General features: G+C 34.9%; 3 protein-coding genes across 3 annotated transcripts; all 3 read left to right on the top strand.

Moving 5' to 3' along the window:
* The first annotated feature begins 590 nt into the window (after positions 1-590).
* LOC132182256 (zinc finger BED domain-containing protein RICESLEEPER 2-like) lies at positions 591-2496 on the top strand. The gene is made up of 2 exons (XM_059595443.1): positions 591-2374; positions 2493-2496. The coding sequence occupies exons 1-2, from the start codon at positions 591-593 to the stop codon at positions 2494-2496; spliced, it is 1788 nt and encodes a 595-aa protein (XP_059451426.1).
* A 3191-nt stretch (positions 2497-5687) lies between these two features.
* LOC132182436 (small ribosomal subunit protein eS27y-like) lies at positions 5688-6579 on the top strand. Its single transcript, XM_059595677.1, has 4 exons — positions 5688-5791; positions 5910-6011; positions 6125-6153; positions 6237-6579. The coding sequence occupies exons 1-4, from the start codon at positions 5789-5791 to the stop codon at positions 6361-6363; spliced, it is 261 nt and encodes an 86-aa protein (XP_059451660.1). The 5' UTR covers positions 5688-5788; the 3' UTR covers positions 6364-6579.
* Positions 6580-16004: 9425 nt separating this feature from the next.
* LOC132182790 (nudix hydrolase 13, mitochondrial-like) lies at positions 16005-20287 on the top strand. Its single transcript, XM_059596134.1, has 6 exons — positions 16005-16414; positions 16518-16610; positions 18345-18459; positions 18546-18629; positions 19484-19633; positions 19753-20287. Exons 2-6 carry the CDS (start codon positions 16540-16542, stop codon positions 20068-20070), a joined length of 738 nt encoding a protein of 245 aa, XP_059452117.1. The 5' UTR covers positions 16005-16414; positions 16518-16539; the 3' UTR covers positions 20071-20287.
* The last annotated feature ends 236 nt before the right edge of the window (positions 20288-20523 follow it).

Below are 20523 nucleotides of genomic sequence, written 5' to 3'. Positions count from 1 at the left end.
GCTCATAGTCACAGTCACATTGACCTTCGTGAACGAATCAAGCTGCCTTAGCTGCGTCTCAGTCTTACGACTCTCACGGTTTCACCCCTCGGCAGTAGGTAAAGAAATCTCAATTCTCATATTTGGTAAATTGGTATGAATAGATTTTTGGTCTGTGAGTAGGGACTACTGATTAGTGCTTAGGTTTTTGGTCTATTTTGATTATGTAGTATTGATTATGTTTTTGGTTTTTGGTATTTTTTTTTTGTCTAATTTTGCTCATTAGTTAATTTTGCTGATTTGTAAAAAACTTTTAATGATTTTGCTGATTAGTTAATTTTGTTGATTTTGCTAATTAGTAAAAGGGCCAACTGTTAATGATTTTGCTGGTTTGCTGATTATGCAGTACTGATTAGGTTTCTGGTTTGTGGTCTGATTTTGGGTTTGATTTTGCTGATTATTTAACTTGGGTTGATTTTGCTAATTAGTTGATTTTGCTAATTAGGGCAGTAAAAGGGCCCAACTTTTAATTGATGTAAATGTCAATTAATTATTTGTTTGCTATTTTATAAATTGTTGATTTTTTTTTTTTTCCCATTTATTGTAGACTCATGGCTGGTCATTCATCTAGTGGTATGGGTTCTAGTTCTGCTTCATCTACTCCTACTCGTAGTGATAGTACTATGCCTTCCATTGATAATGATACTATTGGATGTGTTGGTGTTGGCACTCAAAACCCTAGTTTAGCTCTCCCACCAAAACCTAAAAAATCTGAGCAAACATCAATGGTTTGGGAACATTTTACCAAGGTAGAGGGGGGTGATCCCGAGGATCCTAAATCACAATGCAATTATTGCAAGAAATTGTTTAGTTGTCACAGTAAAAGGTTAGGTACTTCATCAATGCTAACACATTTGAAGAATACTTGCAAAAAATATTCCAGTAAGTTTGATAAGTCACAATCAAAGTTAAGTTTTGAGGTTAAGAGGGAAGGCCAAATGGCAATGGGAGAAGGAACTGTTGGTAATTTGGTGATTACTAAATACAATGCTGGGAAAATAAGGGAAGCAATTGCGAAGATGATAATTAAGGATGAGTTGCCATTTAGGTTTGTAGAAGGTGAAGGGTTTCGGGATTTCATGAATATAGTTGAGCCTAGGTTTTCAATTCCTTCTCGTTATACTGTGATGAAGGATTGTATTAAGCTCTTCTTGTCTGAGAAGGAAAAGTTGAGGGCAATGTTTATGACAACTGGAGTTCGGGTTTGTCTTACCACTGATACATGGACTTCGGTTCAAAACCTTAATTACATGGTAATCACCTCCCATTTTATTGATAGTGATTGGAACTTACACAAAAGAATTATAAACTTTTGTTTAATTCCTAATCACAAAGCTGATACCATTGGGGAGAAGATTTTGTCGTGTATGCTTGAGTGGGGTATTCGTAACATTTTCACTATCACAGTTGACAATGCTTCTACCAATGATAAGGCTTTGGAGTTTGTGAAGAGGAGAACTGGTAATAAGGAGGGTGCCATATTAGAGAGTCAGTTTATGCATATCAGGTGTTGTGCACACATATTAAATCTTATTGTGACTGATGGTTTGAAAGAGGTAGATGACTCCATTGTGAGGGTTAGAAGTGCGGTGAAGTATGTGAAGTCTTCACCTGCAAGATTTGAGAAGTTTAAGGGTTGTATTGAAAGAGAACAAATTTCTTTCAAGGGTTTGTTGTGTCTTGATGTTTCAACTAGATGGAACTCTACATTTTTGATGTTGGAAGGTGCTGAAAAATGTCAATCTGCTTTTCAACTTATGGAAGAGTTTGATAAAAACTTTAAGAGTGCATTGAATGAGGAAAAGAATGAGAAAGAGGGTTTGGGACCTCCTACATGTGTTGATTGGAATCGGATTAGGATTTTTCTTAAGTTTCTCAAACTTTTTTATGATGCCACAATGCGACTTTCGGGGTCTTTATATTGTACATCTAATATGTACTTTCAAGAAGTTTGTGGCATTCAAATGCATTTACAAGAGTATATTGCTAGTGATGATTTTGTATTGAGTTCTATGGCAGAGAAGATGATGATGAAGTACAATAAATATTGGGGGGATCTTGAAAACAATGATAAGGTTAACTTGATGATGTTTGTTGCGGTTGTACTTGATCCACGAACCAAATTGGAGTCATTGGAATATTGGTTCAAAGATGTGCTTGGTGACAAGAAATGTGAGGAGATGGTGAAAAAATTGAAGTCATGCCTTAACAAATTATATGATCACTACAATGTTGGACAGAGTTCATCTCAAGTTCAACATGGTAGTGAATTGCTTCAAGGTTCCTCAATGAAAATAGAAGAAACTGAGAGTGCCAACTTTTACTTCATGAATAGGTTTCATAAATACCTAACTTCTAAAGGTGATATGGAAAGCAAATCGGAGATCGATCGATATTTGATGGAGGATGTTGAAAAAGCGAATGTGAATTTCGATATTTTAAATTGGTGGAAGGTGAACTCAACCAAATTCCCAATTCTTGCCAAAATAGCACGAGATGTGTTGGTCATTCCCATTACAACAGTTGCTTCAGAGTCGGCCTTTAGCACAGGAGGACGTGTGTTGGATCCTTTTCGAAGTTCACTGGCCCCAAAAACGGTTGAAGCATTGATATGTGCACAAAACTGGTTAAGATCAAAACCTTTAAGTTCTGACTCAGATGTGGTTGATGATCCTGAAAGTTATAAGCTTGAATCAGGTAAGCTTTTTGATCATTTTAGTTTACTTCTTAATTTGTTTTCCTATTTACAAATTTCATTTAACTATTTCAATTGAGATTGTAATTTTTTTTTGATTCATTCTTTGTAGAAATAACTTTGAAGAATATCAGCATTCTACTTGAGGATGATTAGTGACTTAAAGCTGCATTCTGCTTGGTGGCTGTTGGATTTTGTTGCTAGGAGCCTAGGCCTGGTGGTCTAGTGATTTGTTGGCCAATAGCTTGGATTTTGTAACTTTTATTTTTGATGTAACAGAGTTTTATGTGTGCTTGCCCTTTAAATTTTATTTATGTAATGTGTGCAACACTGCAACTGTTAAACATACATTTTATTTGCTTTTTTTTTTTCTTTTTTGGTAGTTGTTTAGTGCCCTACTGTGACACTGTCTAGGTAGAATTATTTTGTAGTTTGATTTTTTGTTTAGTGCTCTATTGTCTACGTAGGGTTATTTTGTAGTTAGATTTTTTGTTTAGTGCCCTACTGTCCAGGACTCCAGGTAGAGTTAGTTAGAGTTATTTGATTCACGCACAAAAAAAAATCCAACCATATATTTTATGAAAATTGTAAACAATACAAGACAATGAATTCTTGATGGGTTTTAGTCCAAATGTAGTTTTTAAAAAAAGCTACAAAAAACCAGTTTTAAAAAAAAAAATTACAAAAAACCAGTTTTTTCTAAAAAAATAACAAAAAAAACAGGACTTAAATTGAAATTGATCCCATTAAAAATACCCGACCCGCCCCGAGCAACCCGACCAACCCGCCCCGAGCAACCCGCCCCGTTCTACCCGAAAACCCGGCGGTTTTAGTGCATACAACCCGGGTACGGGTAAGGGTTTATCAAACCCGATGGGCACGGGTCGGGTGGTAAAAAACTCCAAACCCGCCTAACCGGTCTTAGCTCAAATTTAATCCATGCACAATCTTTATGGTTGTAGTGGTTGGTATAGAGAGGGGAGGGGGGGAGAGATTTGAAATGCTGGAAGTGGAAACAAAAAACAAAAAAAGTCTAAAATTGGATGGATAGTCCAGTGGTGGTCTTAGGCTGGAAATAAACACAACTTTGGGTTTTAATGACAAAAAAACAAATTTAAAACTAGAATATTAAAATCCAAATGATGAAAACTATAGGGATGTGAGGTGTATTTTTCCAAAAAAAAATATGATAGTAATTTTTATTTTTATTTTTATTTTTGTGTGCTTAAACTATAAGAAAAGAAAAAAGAGATGCACATGGTGGATTCGACTCTTAGCAAAGAAAAAAAAATTATGTGATAAGTCTTTTGATTATTAAAATAAATGAAAATAAGATGAAAAGACAATGTAGACTATTAAGTTTCAAAGAACTTTAACGCATGAAGTCGAGTTTAAGTATGCTAAGCAATGTGTGGGGACTCTCCGTACTCATACTAAGTTACAATTCTTTTATTACTTATTAACACATTATGTTACAATTACAATTCTTTTACAATTTAGTAACATGAGTTTGTATTTAATTGAAATCATGTTTCAATTTATTTTTTCAAGTACAGCTGTTGGATTACATTTAAGGTTGATAATTTTTGACACGACCTGCGAAGTCGACACGAACCTAATACGAAATTAAATGATTATAGTTGAGAAATTTGATCCGTTTAATTAAATAAGTCGGATTATGGTTGACATATATAGTATTTTACCCATGTCTTGACACAACCATGAACTTGACATGCTAACATAATGGTTAACAATTTTTTACATGACTCGAAAACTCAACATAGACTCAATTCAAAATTAGAGAGTTGGAGTTTAAAGGTTTGACTTATTTAATTAAATAAGTTGAGTTATGTTTGACCTATATAGTCTTATACCTATGCCTTGATACCATCCAGATCTACATGCGAACACAAATTGTCATCTCTAATTACATTATTGTTATATAAACCAGAATTTCCTATGTTCTTACAAACCAACTTCTAAAAGCAACATATGTTGTTTAAGTTGTTATAAAAACATGTGAAACATGTGCTGAATGCTCACTCCACCTAGTAGTAAAAATCACCATAAATATAACATATACTTTTCTTTATTATTTTATCTAATTATGATTTTAATTGCCACGTTAAAGAATTAGCAAATTAGAGTGTAATCTTGAAAATATGTGTAACGTTACTTAAGTTATTTATATATAAGTAATAAGTTTTTGAGAAAAATATAAAAAAGCCTCATAAACTAACAGTCATTTGGGATAGAGCTCCATAATGTTTAAAAGGTACTAAAGTAGCCAATCAAACTACCAAAATGTATCAAAATGACCACTTATTTTTTTATATGCTTATAATACCTATATTCTTTTAACAAATCAAATAATAAAATAATTGTAAAAAAAAAACAATTAAAAAAAAAAAAAACACAATGGGCGAATAAAAACAATTTGTTAACAGAATTTGACTTGAGGGATTAAATTGTTTTATTTTGGAATATCTTAAGAACTTTTGATTTTACTTTATACGACATAAAACAATTTGTAATTTAGGCCAATTACAGTAACTAATTATTTATTTATTCCAATTTTTTTTTATTCGCCCATTAGTTTTTTTTTTTTTTTAAAAAAAAAAAGTTGTTTAGTTTTTTTTACAATTATTGTATTATTTTATTTGTTAAAAGAATAGGCGTATTATAGTAATATAAAAAAACAAGTGGTCTTTTTTATATATTTTAATAGTTTGATAAGCTACTTTAGTATCTTTTGAATATTATGGGGTTTTGTTGCATTAGAGTGTTAATTTCTAGGCCTTTTTTATATTTTTTCCTAAGTTTTTAGCTAAGGTCCTATGTTTTTAGGCTAAGCGAAAGACACGTGGCCATCTTCCTTTACACCGCTTCATAAGTATCGACGAAGGGCCAAGATCTAACACTCCTCATCGGACGACCAAGAACTTCCCGTTCAGGCGCTATATATTGAAAAACCACCTATAGGGTTTTACCTCTTCGTCTCTGCCGCAAAAACTTATTTGGGGGGCTTTTCGTTCTTCAAAACTTGATTCCGAGATGGTGAGTGGAACTACGCATCCAGATCCAACTCTCTCTCCGCATCCAAATCAAACGGTTTCAATATTTTTTTTTTTTCTGATTTTTTGTTTGTTTGTTTGTGAATTATGTGGGAGATCAGGTTCTTCAGAACGATATTGACTTGCTGAATCCTCCGGCGGAGCTCGAGAAGAGGAAGCACAAGCTTAAACGTCTTGTTCAGTCCCCCAACTCCTTCTTCATGGTACGCTTCTGATCACTCGCTCGTTTTTTCCTTCTTCAGATAAACAAAATTTGCTTCTTCTTTTTTCTTTTTTTCTTTTTTAATATTGTTTGAATCTCTCTCTATTATTGTAGGATGTGAAATGCCAGGGCTGCTTCAACATGTAAGTAGTTATTTCATTAGTTTAGTTGTGGGTCTCTTCGTTTTTAGTACAATGTTTTGCTTATTGCTTGTGTGGAAATGCAGTACCACTGTTTTCAGCCACTCCCAAACCGTGGTGGTATGCGGCAACTGCCAGACGGTGCTATGCCAGCCTACCGGTGGGCGTGCTCGGCTCACCGAGGGGTGCTCTTTCAGGAAGAAGGCGGACTGAGGGTGCTCTGAGGTTTTTGTTCCTTAGTTTCAATTTGATACTAATTCCAGGATTGAAATGAGCCCATCATCTTGATTTACTTTTTTCGATATATACACTGTTCTCCAAGCTTTAAGAATTATTAGCTTAATCTCGCACTTTTGGTTTTCCCAACTGTATTGGATGTGGTTTTGTTTTTTAAGATATAATATCACTATGATCCAGTTTTGAGTTGCATTTTTCTGCTTGATGCTGCAATACTTTATTCGTTAACACCACTGAGAATCTTGGCCTGCACATGCTAATCTGGGGTTTGTGGCTGAGAAAACTAAGAATCAATGGGTTTGTTGTTTGCCACGCTTAGATAAGTGAACCATATGCAATAGTTGTTCTTTATAACGTGGAATTCCTGTTTCTAGTCATCCAATCAGGATACTATAAGGGTCTCTCCGTTGGAACTGCTCGTGCATGACAACCTTTTATTTTTACATATGATGTGCCTAGATACTGGTGAAATTGAAATGGATATGCTCCAGAAATTTTGGTCTAGGGGTAATTCCTGCATATTCTGGTATTTATTCCTCATATATTAGAATAAAGGGCATGTAAGTACGTTTTTTCTTTCTCAGATGAGAGATATGCCTTGGCTGAAAGGGAGTATGTCTTCCTAAAATCACATTTATCATTACTAATGTTATGCAACATCTCTTGAGGGTTTCTTTAGGTTTGAAGATTTAGATTCCTTGCTAGATTGAGGATACATGGTTGATTATTAGTTTTTCTCTGTCCATAGCATACAAGAGTTGTATTATGATTATGAAATGTTAGGAAATCAATGATCCAGACAGAGTCTGGCTCCTCCTTTTGGCAAATTGTTTTAATGACTTATGTACACACCTGAGGGTCTTTCCTGAATTATGTTACGATTGTTGAAGAAGGGGATTATGAAGTTCTTTTTAGTTGTTTTGGGTTGGACTAATGGGCCCGAAGTATTTTTCCTTATTTTTTTTTCAATGTAATTGTGATGGTCTCTTTCGGTCTGGTTTATCCTTGCTAAAATAAATGCAGGTAGTCTTGTTGTCTAAGGGTAATTTAGTAGCAATACTTTTGCTTTTAAGCCACTTGGAGCATGATTTGGGTACATACGCTGTATCTGAGAGTTGCCTTGTTAAGTTGCATTTTAGCATGAGTTAAAGAAGAGATTACCTAGTGGATTTTTCATCTGAAAGGAGTGGTGAAAAAACCTGCAACTTTTGCGGAAGTTGTGATTAGGCAAAAGATTTTGTGGTTTTAATTACTGATGCTTTTGACTTAAATCTAGGCAATCTTATGTGTTGTGCTGTCTGGTTCTATAATGTGTATTCTCTGCCTGCTTGCCACACTGGTAAGAGCATCTCCAACGGCATTAGGTATTTTACCTAGTGAAAAAGCACTCTTATCTATTATACCTACTCCTTTTTTAATACAAATTCCAATAGATTCTTTATTTCTTTCTCTACTTTTCTTTAAATATTATTATTTAATGTTTTTATTTATTTATTTTTTCACTTTTCTCTCTCTCACTCTTGCTCTCCCCTCTCAACCCAAACCCTCCATAGTTAGCTCTGCAATTAGCTCTCTCTCTCACTCTCACTCTGCCTCTTCCCTCTCAACCCAAACCCAAACCTCCCATGACCAGCTATTTCCTCTCAAACCCAAACCCCCAATGGCCAGCTCTGCAACTAGCTCTCTCTCACTCTTGTTTTGCCTCTTCCCTCTCAACCCAAACCCCCCATGGCTGTTTGCAACCATAAAGGTATGTGAATTTCAATTGTATATTTATTTGGCTTGATTTACAAATGTGGGTATGGCCGGCTATGGTGGATCTAAACCCCATCTGTGAGGATGGGTTCTGTGCTCATGTGGTGGAGGTGGAGAAGAAGGATTTGATATTAGAAGGAAATATGGGAGGAGTTGTTGGGTGGGTTTGTCTAGAAAACCAAGAACCAGGAACCAGTTGTGAAGAAGAGGAAAAGGATGAGGGAGAGGGATTTGTTTTATGAGGAAAAGGAGAGAAAAAATATTAAAAAACAGGAACATTGCGTTACAGTGAATAGCAAGAAATGGCTATTACTGTAGCAAAAATGTTAGTTTAGGTCTTTTGAAGCTTTTCTGTTGAAGCTGAAAAAAGAGCAATAATAATCAAATATAGCTAATATTGTTTTTCTACCTAATCTGGTAGAGATGCTCTAAGGGGCTGCAATCAGACTCAAAGTTTACCACCAGAAAGGGTTAAAATGTGCGCAAACAACCTGTCTTACTAACTATGTGAAAGCCTAGATACAAATTATTTTGGGCTCATAAATGTGAGTTTTATTCTGTTATTAGGCCCGTCACTTTGTTAAAAATTTGGTGTCTAGGCAAATCATCCATAATAGCCAAATGTAACTGTTATAAGCTATTTCTTGTGTCTACCAGAAGAGCTACTTCAACATTTTTTTTTTACGTCTATTTACTGTTTACATTACAATTTTATTTTTTATTTATTTAATTTTCTCTCTCCCACACAGCCGCTGTCCTTAGTCTCCCCTCTCTTCATCTTACCCGTTCCTCTCTTTCCCATTCTCTTATGCTAGAGAGAGAATGGAGGAGAATGGAGGATGAGAGAATGGAGGAGTCTAAAGCTAGAGAGAGAGAGAGAGAGAGAGAGAGAGAGAGCCTGTAAGAGAAGGGTGATTTTCTGGCCTTAGGTGGTGGGGCTTGGGTGGTTGGGCCACCATCAGCAGTTGAAGCGGCAGATCCCAGCCCTGTTCCAGCGAGCTCTGCCCTTGGTTAGTTCCTGTAGCTTCCCGGTGTCTAGTAGGAAATTTTTAGTTTTTTCATTGGTTTATTCTTTATAGAGATGAATGGTTCTGTGATTTTTGGTGGGTTGCTCGGTGCGTTGGAGATGGGGAGAAGAAATCGAGGGAGAAGTCAGAGAGAGAGAGAAGTGAAGAAAAAAAAAAAGAATTAAAAAAGTTGAAAAATAATATTTTTAAAAAAAAATAGAGAGTATAATAGATAATTTGCTGAAGTTTGTGATGAAAAAAGAGTAGGCAAAATAGCTAGCAGCTTTTATACGACTTTAATTATGTACGAGTACTGGCCTAAGACATTCAATCGGTAAACCCAGACTTTGTTGTTTGCGGGGCTGCTTATGCGCAGCTCCTGAAACGAAATTAAGTCCTTCACTGAAGGCGCCATTATTTGATTATGAATACCTCGTCAAACATAGGTGGGTCACTTGCATAATAATGTATAATGTGACGGTGGCAAAAAAAAACTCAAAATTGGGACGGCTGGATTTCATTATTGAACTACATTCAATATGGGTGGACGGTTCACAGGTTTTGGTTTTAATGAGGTGAGACCTAAGGGTGGTAATTCATGTTTGCATGACTTTGTTGAGGTATAAATATAAAATTGTATGTGTTTATTTTAACATAATTCATCTAATTAAATGAAGCTAATGTATCAGTTTGCAAATCACGTACAAAATTGTAAGCTATAATGAGACCATGGTCGGTCATTATCTCTGCTAAACTGCTACTACTCATCTAATGAATAATTAACTTACAAAAAAAAAAAATTCTTATCTTATGAACAATTAAGAGGAAAAAAAAAAAAAAAAACCAGTTAAAAGAATCATGAAAAGAAGAAAGAGACAAAAAAAAAGAAAAAAAAAAGGGTTACGGTAGTCAAAATTGAGTTGAGTTGGAGAAGTGAATGGTCCAAATTGAATGAATAGATAAAAGAATATGTTTGAATAAGTAGTTGTTTGGACAAATCACGCAAATGTAATTTATTTTCGTGGCCGGTTTGTCGGAGAGAAACCTCCAAAGGTGTTGACCCTAAGTAAACGCCTTTCGGCCCTTGTTTTCATCATTTTATTTCGCATGCAAACAGCTTTAAATCACATCCATGCAATCTCACCCTTTTAGCAAGTTGGACGCCTACAATGACGGTCTACAAAAGAGGGTTTGCCTGCTCTCTTCTCTTTTCTTTTTCTTTTTCCCTCTTTTTTTTTTCCTTTTCTTTTTATGGCTCAATGTGAATTGAATCCTATTCTATCTGGATTCAAATTTACAACAATTTGCTGTTTGAATTTCTAGTAATTCGATCAATAATATTTATGCAGTTTATCTAACCCAATAAATAAGTATGTCACTTAAGACCTGTTTGAGGCAGGTATGCCTTAGATTTACTGTCTAAATTATTAACAATCAAAACAGCAAAATTGTTAAAATTTCTATCCTTAGAAACTCATGGCTATGTTTTTGGTGGCATCTCTATCTTTATGTTCTACCACAAGGCTTGTGATGGAGTCTTCGTCTGTAGTGGGGGTATAGTATTTATATAAATTCTTTTGTCACAATGTGGATGGAAAATGTTGAACACGGGCCTTGCTTGCTTTGAAATTTGAAAGAGACTTTACTGTTGATGCAAATGTAAGGAAGATTAAGAAGTCACAAATGGACCATACGCTGATTATGACTCTTCTACCATTATCATCTTAAAAAGGTTAAGCTAGTCGATATCAAGATAACTCTTACATTTATGTCTTCCTTTTCTCTTTTTTTTTTTTTTTTTTCTCGTTCGTTTTTCAAAAAACCTAGACGCATAAAATCTTTTGTTTAAATTAGCCAGTTTTTTGTTTTTTTGTTTTCCTTGAGATATCACAGGGAAATGGGGATGAAGATCAGGTGGATCATTTCCGCTCTTGATTCTAACATAAGAAAGAGAAGTATGAATGGTTCTGTAACAATAATGAGAAGCGGCCTATTTGACAATATGTAATGAATAATATCCTACAAAATAGAGGTAGAGAGCAATCCGTACGTAAATGGGAATTGTTGATGGGTATGATGACAGCAATTAAGATGTATAATCCCCTCCCAACATAATAATATCCAAAGAAGCGAAGGAGGAAGCTACTTACACAGCAAGCAAGAGGCAACTTGAGGTTGCCACGAACTAACGTCCAAAACTGGAAGCTTCTTAGCAAAAGCAACAAAAGCTGGTTTGATGCGTAAAGTAATTATATGCCTCGAAAGAATTTGTGTTTGCTTTATTTTTAATATATGATTCCATATCCCACCTGTGTCATTGAAGCGGAAGACAGCAATCAATTCACCAAAAGATGCCCAAGGCCTAAGAAGGTTCTTCATGATCAAGTAAAGAAATGAGAACTGATACCAAAGCAACGTATAAAGTCATGCCAAAAAGTTACATTATTGCAAATTACCACTCCGACGAATCTTATGCTTTTTTACTTTTCTATTGATTTAAGCTTTTGGGATTCAGAATCTTATGCTTTTCGACTTTTCTATTGATTTAAGCTTTTGAGATAATTAGTCTAACATGTTTATAGTCTAACAAATTTGGATTTGTGACTAGAAATCCTTTGTAAATAATGATGTTAAGGGCTCCGTTTGTTTTGAATTGGTATAAGATATTATGAGTATTTGGTGCGTCGTAAAATATTTTTAATTCTTTATATGCATAAACTGTTTTTCAGGCTAGTGCTACGCATTAAATGATACCATTAAGATACATATGCTTACCCAAATTAAAGCCAAATAAGAAAATCAATCTCTTATAAAGAATGCATTAAAAGTTGTTTTAACTTTTTAACGTGGGATAAAGTAAAAGACACAACTAGCTAGAAAGAGTGTTGAAAGTTTTGAAATAGGAGTGGAAACTTATTTTAATGAAAGATTAATTGAAGAATTAGCTAGCTAGTGAAGTCTTTTATCAACAAAAGGATGAGCACGAAGCATGCATTGAATTTGAGGATATTATAAAGTCTGCCTGGGTGACTCGCGAGTCGCGAGGTCTATGGCAACTTGCACGTAAGAGAGGTCCCCCTGCAACTGCAACTGCAACCCACGGCTAGTGAAAGTTAAAGGATGACTCTATACATCAATTGGACACCATATAATGTAGCTTTGGACCAACATATATATTTGCTTTCCATTATTACTTATACATCAAGCCATTGACTACAAAAGCTAATAATAAATTAGCACGAAAATGGATGATGACTAGTTTACACTGTTTGAACTCAAGGAAGATTAATCCAACGACTTTATTGATGATAAGCTCAGCTACCACCAATCTCCCTCTCCCTCCCACATGGATGCTGCAACGTCTGCCATTATTGCCAAAACCGACCCCTTACGATGATTTGATAGCTCTCCTTCAACCTCTTAAATTTGCACGATTCCTAGCTTTAGTCAATTCCTGCCTGCTCCACCACCGAGATATCTGCCGCGATATTCTATATATATATAAAAAAAAAAAAAAAAACCAACAGGGAATTCTCCAAATTATTTAAGAGAAGAGAAAAAAAAAACATAAATATATATAAAATAAAAGAGTTGGAACATGCATGGTATCAAAAATGGAACATGCATTGTTTGGAAGTTGGGGCAGAATAATATAATAAAAACAAGTTACTAATCTACCAAAACATTAGAAAAAGTATCTCCACAAGACTCTGAGCCGAGCGCATGTGATGATTTATGTCGGGTGCATGTGGGAAAATTTATATTATGTCTTTCTCACATTTAATGATATGCATGGGCCTCATTTATGCTACTACTGCACAAGTCGTGCTTCTTCTGATCTTACTCTTGTTTTGTTCAGAGTAGGTAAATAGTTTAATTATATTGATTGCGAGCAAGCCAACAAAATTAGAAAAAATTTTAAAAACAATTGAATGGTTTGATTTAATAATGTCAATAAATAAAGGAGGATGATTCAACCTATATATCGCAGGCCGGCATGCAAGGTGAAGGCGTGTCTGAGTGTCTCCATCTGTAGCTAGAGAAGTTTCGTTTATCATTTTAATTCATGAGCTACTTTTTATGTACCTTTTGTTTAATTTCTTCTACCTTTTAACCCAAAAAAATATATTTTATAAGACTCTCGTAACATAAAGAGTTCTTTGCGTGCTTTAGATTGTTTACGCATGCAGCCTTTTCTTTCTTTTTAAAGATCTTCCACGTAAAAAGGGAACACTACAAAAAAAAAAAAACACTCACACACACCGGCGTGTTCATATTTGTTTCATCTGTCAAACAAAGTAGCTAGGAAGGCAGCTTCGTATATATATAAATAATAATAAAATTAATTGCAGCGTGGATAAAGACGATTCCCCGTGCTCATTGGTTAACATCACAAAGGTGATCTTTTCAACCAACTACTTACTATGGAAACCAAAATATATATAATACACGGTGTGTGTACATATATATATACGACAAAATTCTTTTGATGCTTTGATTAATGGAGAAGATATCTGGCTCATAATAAATCCATGATTTGATGGGGATTGGGGAGGACGTACGTAATTTGTTCACTAAGGCTTTCATGACTCATTAGACCTCTACAATCAATTATTATTCAAAACTAATATATTTGTAAATGCTTTTTATTAATTAATAAAATTTCTTAATGTGCTATCAAATAAAAATAATTTTAAACGGGTCATGTTCGTTTTGAATTGTTCGTTAATGTTTTATAAAAAAAAGAAAAAAGGAAAAAGTGAAATTGAACAAAATCTAGGTTATTTAATTATCTGCCTGATTATATATCCCTAGCTCCCTCTTTCTTTTTTTTCTCTCTTAATATATATATTTATGATGAATGTGACTGTGATTTCAATTTTCTAACCGCTTTCTTCCATGAGTATTTTGTACTTCTTAGCAAATTAATTTTTAGTCTTCCAATTAAATTTAGAGGATTTCACCTCAAAAGTTATGGATTTTATATGAATATAAACTAAAACCCCTAAACTTAAATGTATTTATCTTTTAGCAACTAGATATTTTTATCGCTTTCGAGAGTCTTGTCAAATCATACATATTTAATTGAATAAGTTATACTTTACCCTATCAAATTACCACCTCAATTACATTTACACCTCTAAATTATTATTCATTGCAGCTTGGATTTATAAATTAACTATCAAAGTATTTCGAGTCATCTCCTGTGTCAGATTTGACCGTTAATTAGTTTGGATAAAAAATGTCATAAGTGATCGAAAAACACATGCGTCTAAGCTGTTCTTGCATGATTAATTTACCTATGTTTTATATGCAAACACACCATTTTAGTTATTGGATTAATAAAATTTTATGATGCAAGGCGGTGGTCGTGTGGGCACCTCCATATGAATAGATGGGCGGCTATGCACCGCCACCCCCTTTTTTGTTAAAGTGGTTGTACACCCACCCTTTTGCATCAAATTTTTTCTTCTTTTTTTTTTTAAAAAAAAAAAAAAATTATCGTCACCACCTAAAACATATAGTATGTTTTCATACAAAAGAGTTGTAAATTAATTAGACGTACACAAGTGGCTCAACCGCACTTTGTAAGTCACATATGACATTTTTTATTCAAACTAGCGAACAAATTTAATGGAGAACTGATTTGACAGTATTTGATGATTTGACAATAGTTACGTGGAGATGATACACATGGTACAACGTGAGTGAATCAATTGACTAACAAACATAGGTTATTAATATCGTAAAATAGGGGTAAATTAGTCGGACAATCTAGGAAAGGGATAATTTGAAATATTATTTTGGTTGTTGAAGTTAAAAAGGTTAGTGCAATTAGGGTGGTAGTTTTGGTCAAAGCATAATTAATTTCTATATATAATTTCATAAAAGCCTATAAAATTAAAAAAGTAAATTAGTGAAATAAAAACAATATTAATTATTAATAACACCCAGAATAATAATATGGCCGACTTTCTTGAAATGCAACCACACACAAAGAGAACCCTTAAAATAATCAGAGGGATCCAAAAGGTTGACTTGGCTCGAAAACTAGAACCCAACTGAGGCCCAATGAAGGTCGGTGGTTCCAACAAGCTCCACGCGTCATAACGGGGTTTCGCTGATTCTTTATTCCTCCCCAACTTTCGTTTTAATCATGATTTGTATGAAAAAAACAAACAGAGGAATGATAGGGACCCAATTTTTTTGTCCAACAAAAGTTTAATTTTTGTTTTATTTATTTTTTAAAAAAAAAATAAAAAAAATGACATTATTATGAAAAAAATACCATTTTTCATTTTTAAAAAAATACCAAATAAAAGAAAGACAAAAAATAGATAGGGTTGCTTTAAACATTTTTTCCATTTTTCATTTTGGTTTTTTTAGAAAAAAATAAAAGGTAAAAGTTGGACTTTTGTTGGACAAAAAAGTTGAGCCTTTAGCATTTCTCAAACAAAAATAAGGCAAAACGCATCCGAGAGGGTCACAGTCAAGATTTTATTTTATAATTTATTAATATTATATTATTTTTTTAAAAATTAAATAACATGAAAACATATTTAATTTATTATGTTAAATAAATAAAATCTCAATAATGAAAATATTATTTATCTCTATTTTATTTAAAATGAAAAGAATCTTATTTGTTAAAATATTGTTTAAGAGTAATTGTCTTAAAATATTAATTTGATTGTACTAACTAATTTTGAATTTATTTTAACAAGAATTTATCCAATAACACGTCAGCATTATAAAGTAGTTTTAAGATAAAAATAAAATAAAAAAATAAAAAGATATTATCAACAGTAATCTAATGTTCTATCTTACATAATAAATTGAAGGAAGGGATGCCGTTGCAATGAGCTCTGGTCCCGCGGAAATCTCTCGCTGTGTTTCTCTTAATGTTTGCACTTCTGTTTCCTTCTCCCAAAGCCTCTTCTTTATCTTCTTCTTCAATTCTACATCTTCCTGTTCGTCTTGTTGTTGGTTCTCAGAACAAAAGAACGTCAGACGTTAGCCCCACAAATTGGGTTGAAAAACAGGTAGAGAGAAGAGGGACCGGACCGTAAGGCGTAAGGAGTTTAATGCGCCTTTAGAGTTTGTCAGTGCTGGAGTTGCCTTCATTTATTGATAAATCCCACCAAGCAGAGTCTTTTGTCTCTGCTGGTTGAGTGTTTAGAGAGCTTCCAGAGCTCCTTCTTCCTTGAGGCTTCACTCTCATGCATGGTTAAGAAAGCAGCTGCGCCTTGTGTCTTTCCAACCAGGTACTCGCAAGCTATAATCTTCTACCTCTGAAATCTCTTCTTTGGTTTTCACTTATGCATCAAATTTGTGGTTTTATTTGACTTTGTACTTTGTCCTTTTAAGGATCACTCTGTAGAAGAAAATCATGTCGTCTGTGGAAGCACGAAAAGGTCGACATCGGCAACGTTATGAAAACAATCTTCGACTCGTTTCTGGGTAAGCCCCCCACTTTGATTTCGTTTACTCTTCCTTCTTCTTCTTCTTGATTCCCCTTTTTTCTTTTGTACCATTTTACTTTCTTCGCCTTTTCTTCTCTTCTACTTTGCGGTCATTGTCCACTCCTGTTGACATTCTTTTGTTTCATCATCAGTTTCAGCTGTAAAATTTTATGTATTCCATGGCCGTATGATATCTTCAAATTTTGTAAATTTCTTGTCATATGCCTGTTAGAATATTAATTAAATCATAAAATCCATCCATTCTCATCAGCGATTTAGCATGGTATAGGTCCGAGTTCAACCCATTCATCCTTTAGCTTCAATAAGCTTTTGGGACAAGTGAGAATTTAACCGTGCCAAAAGCTAATAAGATTGGAATTATGAAGGAATGCTTTTATGGAGAAGGGGGAGCATCTAACATTCTAGGAGATGATTTTCTTTTCATGTTAGAAAATTGCATTGCCATCCAAGTAATTGAAGTGTGCCGTGTCAAAAATTGTTAGGATTTGTCTGATCTATTTTGTCTTGTTTTGTGATTTTTATTTTGAATGAGTGAGCTTGTCTTATCTGTGGTGTTAGTTAGTGGTATTTAAACTAGTATGATTGTTAAGGTTTACATCATTGTTTGTGACCGGATTTAACAGTATTGGGCAGGGTTAGGTGGTGATTCTCATTATATTAAATGCTTTAGGGTTGTATTTATCTCAATTGGCGTGCTGATTGTCGACCATGACTTAAAGGTTCAGTTCAATGCTCTGATTGTAACAATTTCTTATATATATATATATAGCAACTTGAAGGGTCTAATTTTAATAACGCCTAGTGCCCACTATTTTTCTGTGGGTTTCATATCCAAACTCTCTATGTTCAGAAAGAGTATGGGCTGAGATGAGGATCTGGAAGGCCTCATCCAATACAAATGTTTATCACATAGTGGCTTCCAGAAGAATAAAATCACCAAATACTAAGCATAGAAAGCAATCAAACTCCCAAGAATGAGAACACCCATAGAGATACCCCCTCTAAGTGTTGAAGCCCCATTAGGGGCAGAGAAGGTTGGGCTGACAGCCTCTTGGCCGGCCAACTGCAGGGTCCCATTGGCCAAAAGGTTCTCTGGCAGAGTGGTGTGCATCATCGGCCGGCCTTGCGCGCTTACTCCCAAACCTGCCTGCCAAACCTGATTCACCTTCTCCGTGTTCGCCGGCAGCTTCCATTTCCCGAAGATCTTGAAGAAAACAAAACAATTACTAGAATATTAATGTGTGAATGGAATACTTGGTTAAGTAGCCCTTTTCTATTGGGTAATAGTGACAGACAAAAATGAGTTATTAATATGGTATTGTTCAGCCCAAACCTATTTGCTTCGATGGTGTCCCAACATGTTATGTCAAACCCTCGTAAAAAGACTTTCTTAATGGGTTAACTCTCAAGTCTCACAAACTCAAATCCCTGCATAAATTACTAAGAGAGCGGCAATGGATACATTCAACAATATCAAGAGGGGTAATCCCAGCATGCTGTCACATGTAAAAGAATTCACTAATCAAACTAATCGCATCGGATGCGGTGAGTTTAACTGTCTTAATCACAAAGAAATATCCTTGAAGCCAAGTTCTTCAACCATTTTGTGCACTTAGTTCTAGCGTACATGATGTGGAAGTACAATCTACCTGAATGCTTTTAACCACCAGGGTATATTTACAGCTGCTTACTCATTAGATGCATACAACAGATGTATTCCTTACAGGCTGTCAAAAGAAGAAAAAGATCAGAGCGGTGAGAAGGAAAACTGTATAGAAGTTCTCATGATTTCATCACCAAATCGTGATGACCTAGTTTTTCCAAAGGTACATTCTCTTTCTCCATTGTTTTACTGTTTCTGCATGAAATCAAGGTTTCTTATATACTTCTAAATATCACTTTGTTCTGCCAGGGTGGATGGGAGGATGATGAGACGGTTTTACAAGCTGCTTCTCGTGAAGCCCTAGAGGAAGCAGGAGTTAAAGGGACACTTAATGTAGGTTTCCTTAACTAAAGTATTACCTCTATATATGACATGTTCATGTGTGTCCTTAATATAACATCATGAGGAAATTGTTTAATTCAGTAATTGGATAAATTTTCCTAAGTTTTGTATTCGTACCTTCAGTCTTGAATTCTACTAGAATGTTCTGGATAGACGTGCCATAGTTTCCATCATTTATGTAAGCTGTAGAATATTACATCCCTGCACTGCTAAAAAAAAAAGCGTTAGATTCAATGATGTCTGAGATCGTCTGGAAGCACATGCCAGACAATCAACAGAGTTGTAAGGTGCTCTTTTTCATGGGAAAGTTCTTTTAAATGCAATAAGGATTTTCATGTATGCATTGATCGGAATTTACATCTGGTGTCACGCACCTCAAGTTTCAAAGGTGCTCTCTGCCAATATTTCTGGATAGTACCATACTATTAATGCATATATTTTTTAAGGCTTCAGTAATTAGCAAATTTAAACTCCTTTCGGTATAGATGTTATCCTTGGTTAAATCCACAGAAAAAAAAGATCTGGGGGCTTTATTGCCTGCTTCAATTACTTTTTGTCTCCACTCCTGCTTCTGTTACCAAACTAATTCCTTCCATGCATGTTTGAAAATACAACCATATGAGTTTCCAACTATATACAAATAACCCGTTGTATTATGAGATAGTAGCGGATGCTTGATACATGTGCCAAGTTCATGCGCTGATACTGACAATCAAAAGTAAAGAAAGTAGACATTTTACCAATATTATCTTCTCTTAAAGCTGGCATTTATGAATTGTTTGTCATATTCCATCCTACCGGGAGATACAGTGCTTAATACATCATTTGACTTTCTCTTTGTTTAGGAAAACCCCCTTGGATTCTGGGAATTCAGAAGCAAAAGCACACAGAACATCTGCAGCCTGGAAGGAGGCTGCAAAGGGTACATGTTTGCATTAGAGGTCACTGAAGAGCTTGAGAGCTGGCCAGAGCAGAACAATCGCTATAGGAAATGGGTAACCACAGGATCAAACTTTTAACAATTTCTGACATTAGATAACAATTTTTTGATCAAATGGGATAATATTGCCAAAACAGAATTTAACTCTGTTGATATATTTGTTTGTTTCTATAGCTAAAAATTGAAGAGGCATTTAGACTCTGCCGGTATGAATGGATGCGTATGGCTCTGAATGAGTTTCTTATAGTTATGGCAGAAGACGAGAAGCTCCCGGCGATGGAAGATCTAGTGGAGTCTCCTTCCCCACCAGTGGTAGAAGTGGCAGGTTGTCAAATGATGACATCAATACGTAAAGCAGTGCCAGATGTTGTGGCAGAATGTCAAATTATGACATCAAACTGCTGTGCAAAGCCTTCTAGTGGTCAACACCATGGCTTGAATGCTATCAGCCCATACCCTCTTGGCATATGCCTCTCCAGAGGTTGCCTTTGACATGAGTACCTTTCTACAGCGATCGTGCAGTAGGTTCCTGTAATCAGTCAATTGTGGTCTGTTGCTGTAGACTGTAGTGAATTAATTGGGTCCAGCAGCTCCTTCAAATCGGAAGATAGACCAAACTGTGAACTCATAGACTGTTTAGTGAAACCATCTTATAGTTTCTTGGATTCAAAATTATCTAATCTATGATGGTAGAAGTTTCGAATTTTCATTCCCTCTGAGGTTTGTACCAAATTCCAATATTCCCGATCAACCCAAGAAACCTGATTTACCTCCTTGAGATTGAACTTGTCTGATGATGATCATTAATAAGTTACCTATCTGAGCACCATATCATAAAATCTGGTTATGAAATCTATTTTTCTGTTAAGGGTTTCTTTCTCACTCTGTGAGAAAATCGATCTAAAGATATGTGGCATTAATTGCTTGTTCCAATATTCAGTTTGA

Source organism: Corylus avellana, chromosome ca5, assembly GCF_901000735.1.
Source record: "Corylus avellana chromosome ca5, CavTom2PMs-1.0".
Lineage (NCBI taxonomy): Eukaryota > Viridiplantae > Streptophyta > Magnoliopsida > Fagales > Betulaceae > Corylus > Corylus avellana.
The sequence above is the reverse complement of the archived record's forward strand: the minus strand, read 5'-3'. Positions and strand labels throughout refer to the sequence as shown.

Bases quoted from the DNA above. Each gene is read 5' to 3' on its own strand.
- LOC132182256 (XM_059595443.1), top strand. From the start codon at position 591: ATGGCTGGTCATTCATCTAGTGGTATGGGTTCTAGTTCTGCTTCATCT.
- LOC132182436 (XM_059595677.1), top strand. The intron at 6,012-6,124 runs GTACGCTTCTGA...CTATTATTGTAG, and splicing joins CCCCCAACTCCTTCTTCATG to GATGTGAAATGCCAGGGCTG. The intron at 6,154-6,236 runs GTAAGTAGTTAT...GTGGAAATGCAG, and splicing joins TGCCAGGGCTGCTTCAACAT to TACCACTGTTTTCAGCCACT.
- LOC132182790 (XM_059596134.1), top strand. From the start codon at position 16,540: ATGTCGTCTGTGGAAGCACGAAAAGGTCGACATCGGCAACGTTATGAA. The intron at 18,460-18,545 runs GTACATTCTCTT...TTGTTCTGCCAG, and splicing joins ATGACCTAGTTTTTCCAAAG to GGTGGATGGGAGGATGATGA. The intron at 19,634-19,752 runs GTAACCACAGGA...TTGTTTCTATAG, and splicing joins ACAATCGCTATAGGAAATGG to CTAAAAATTGAAGAGGCATT.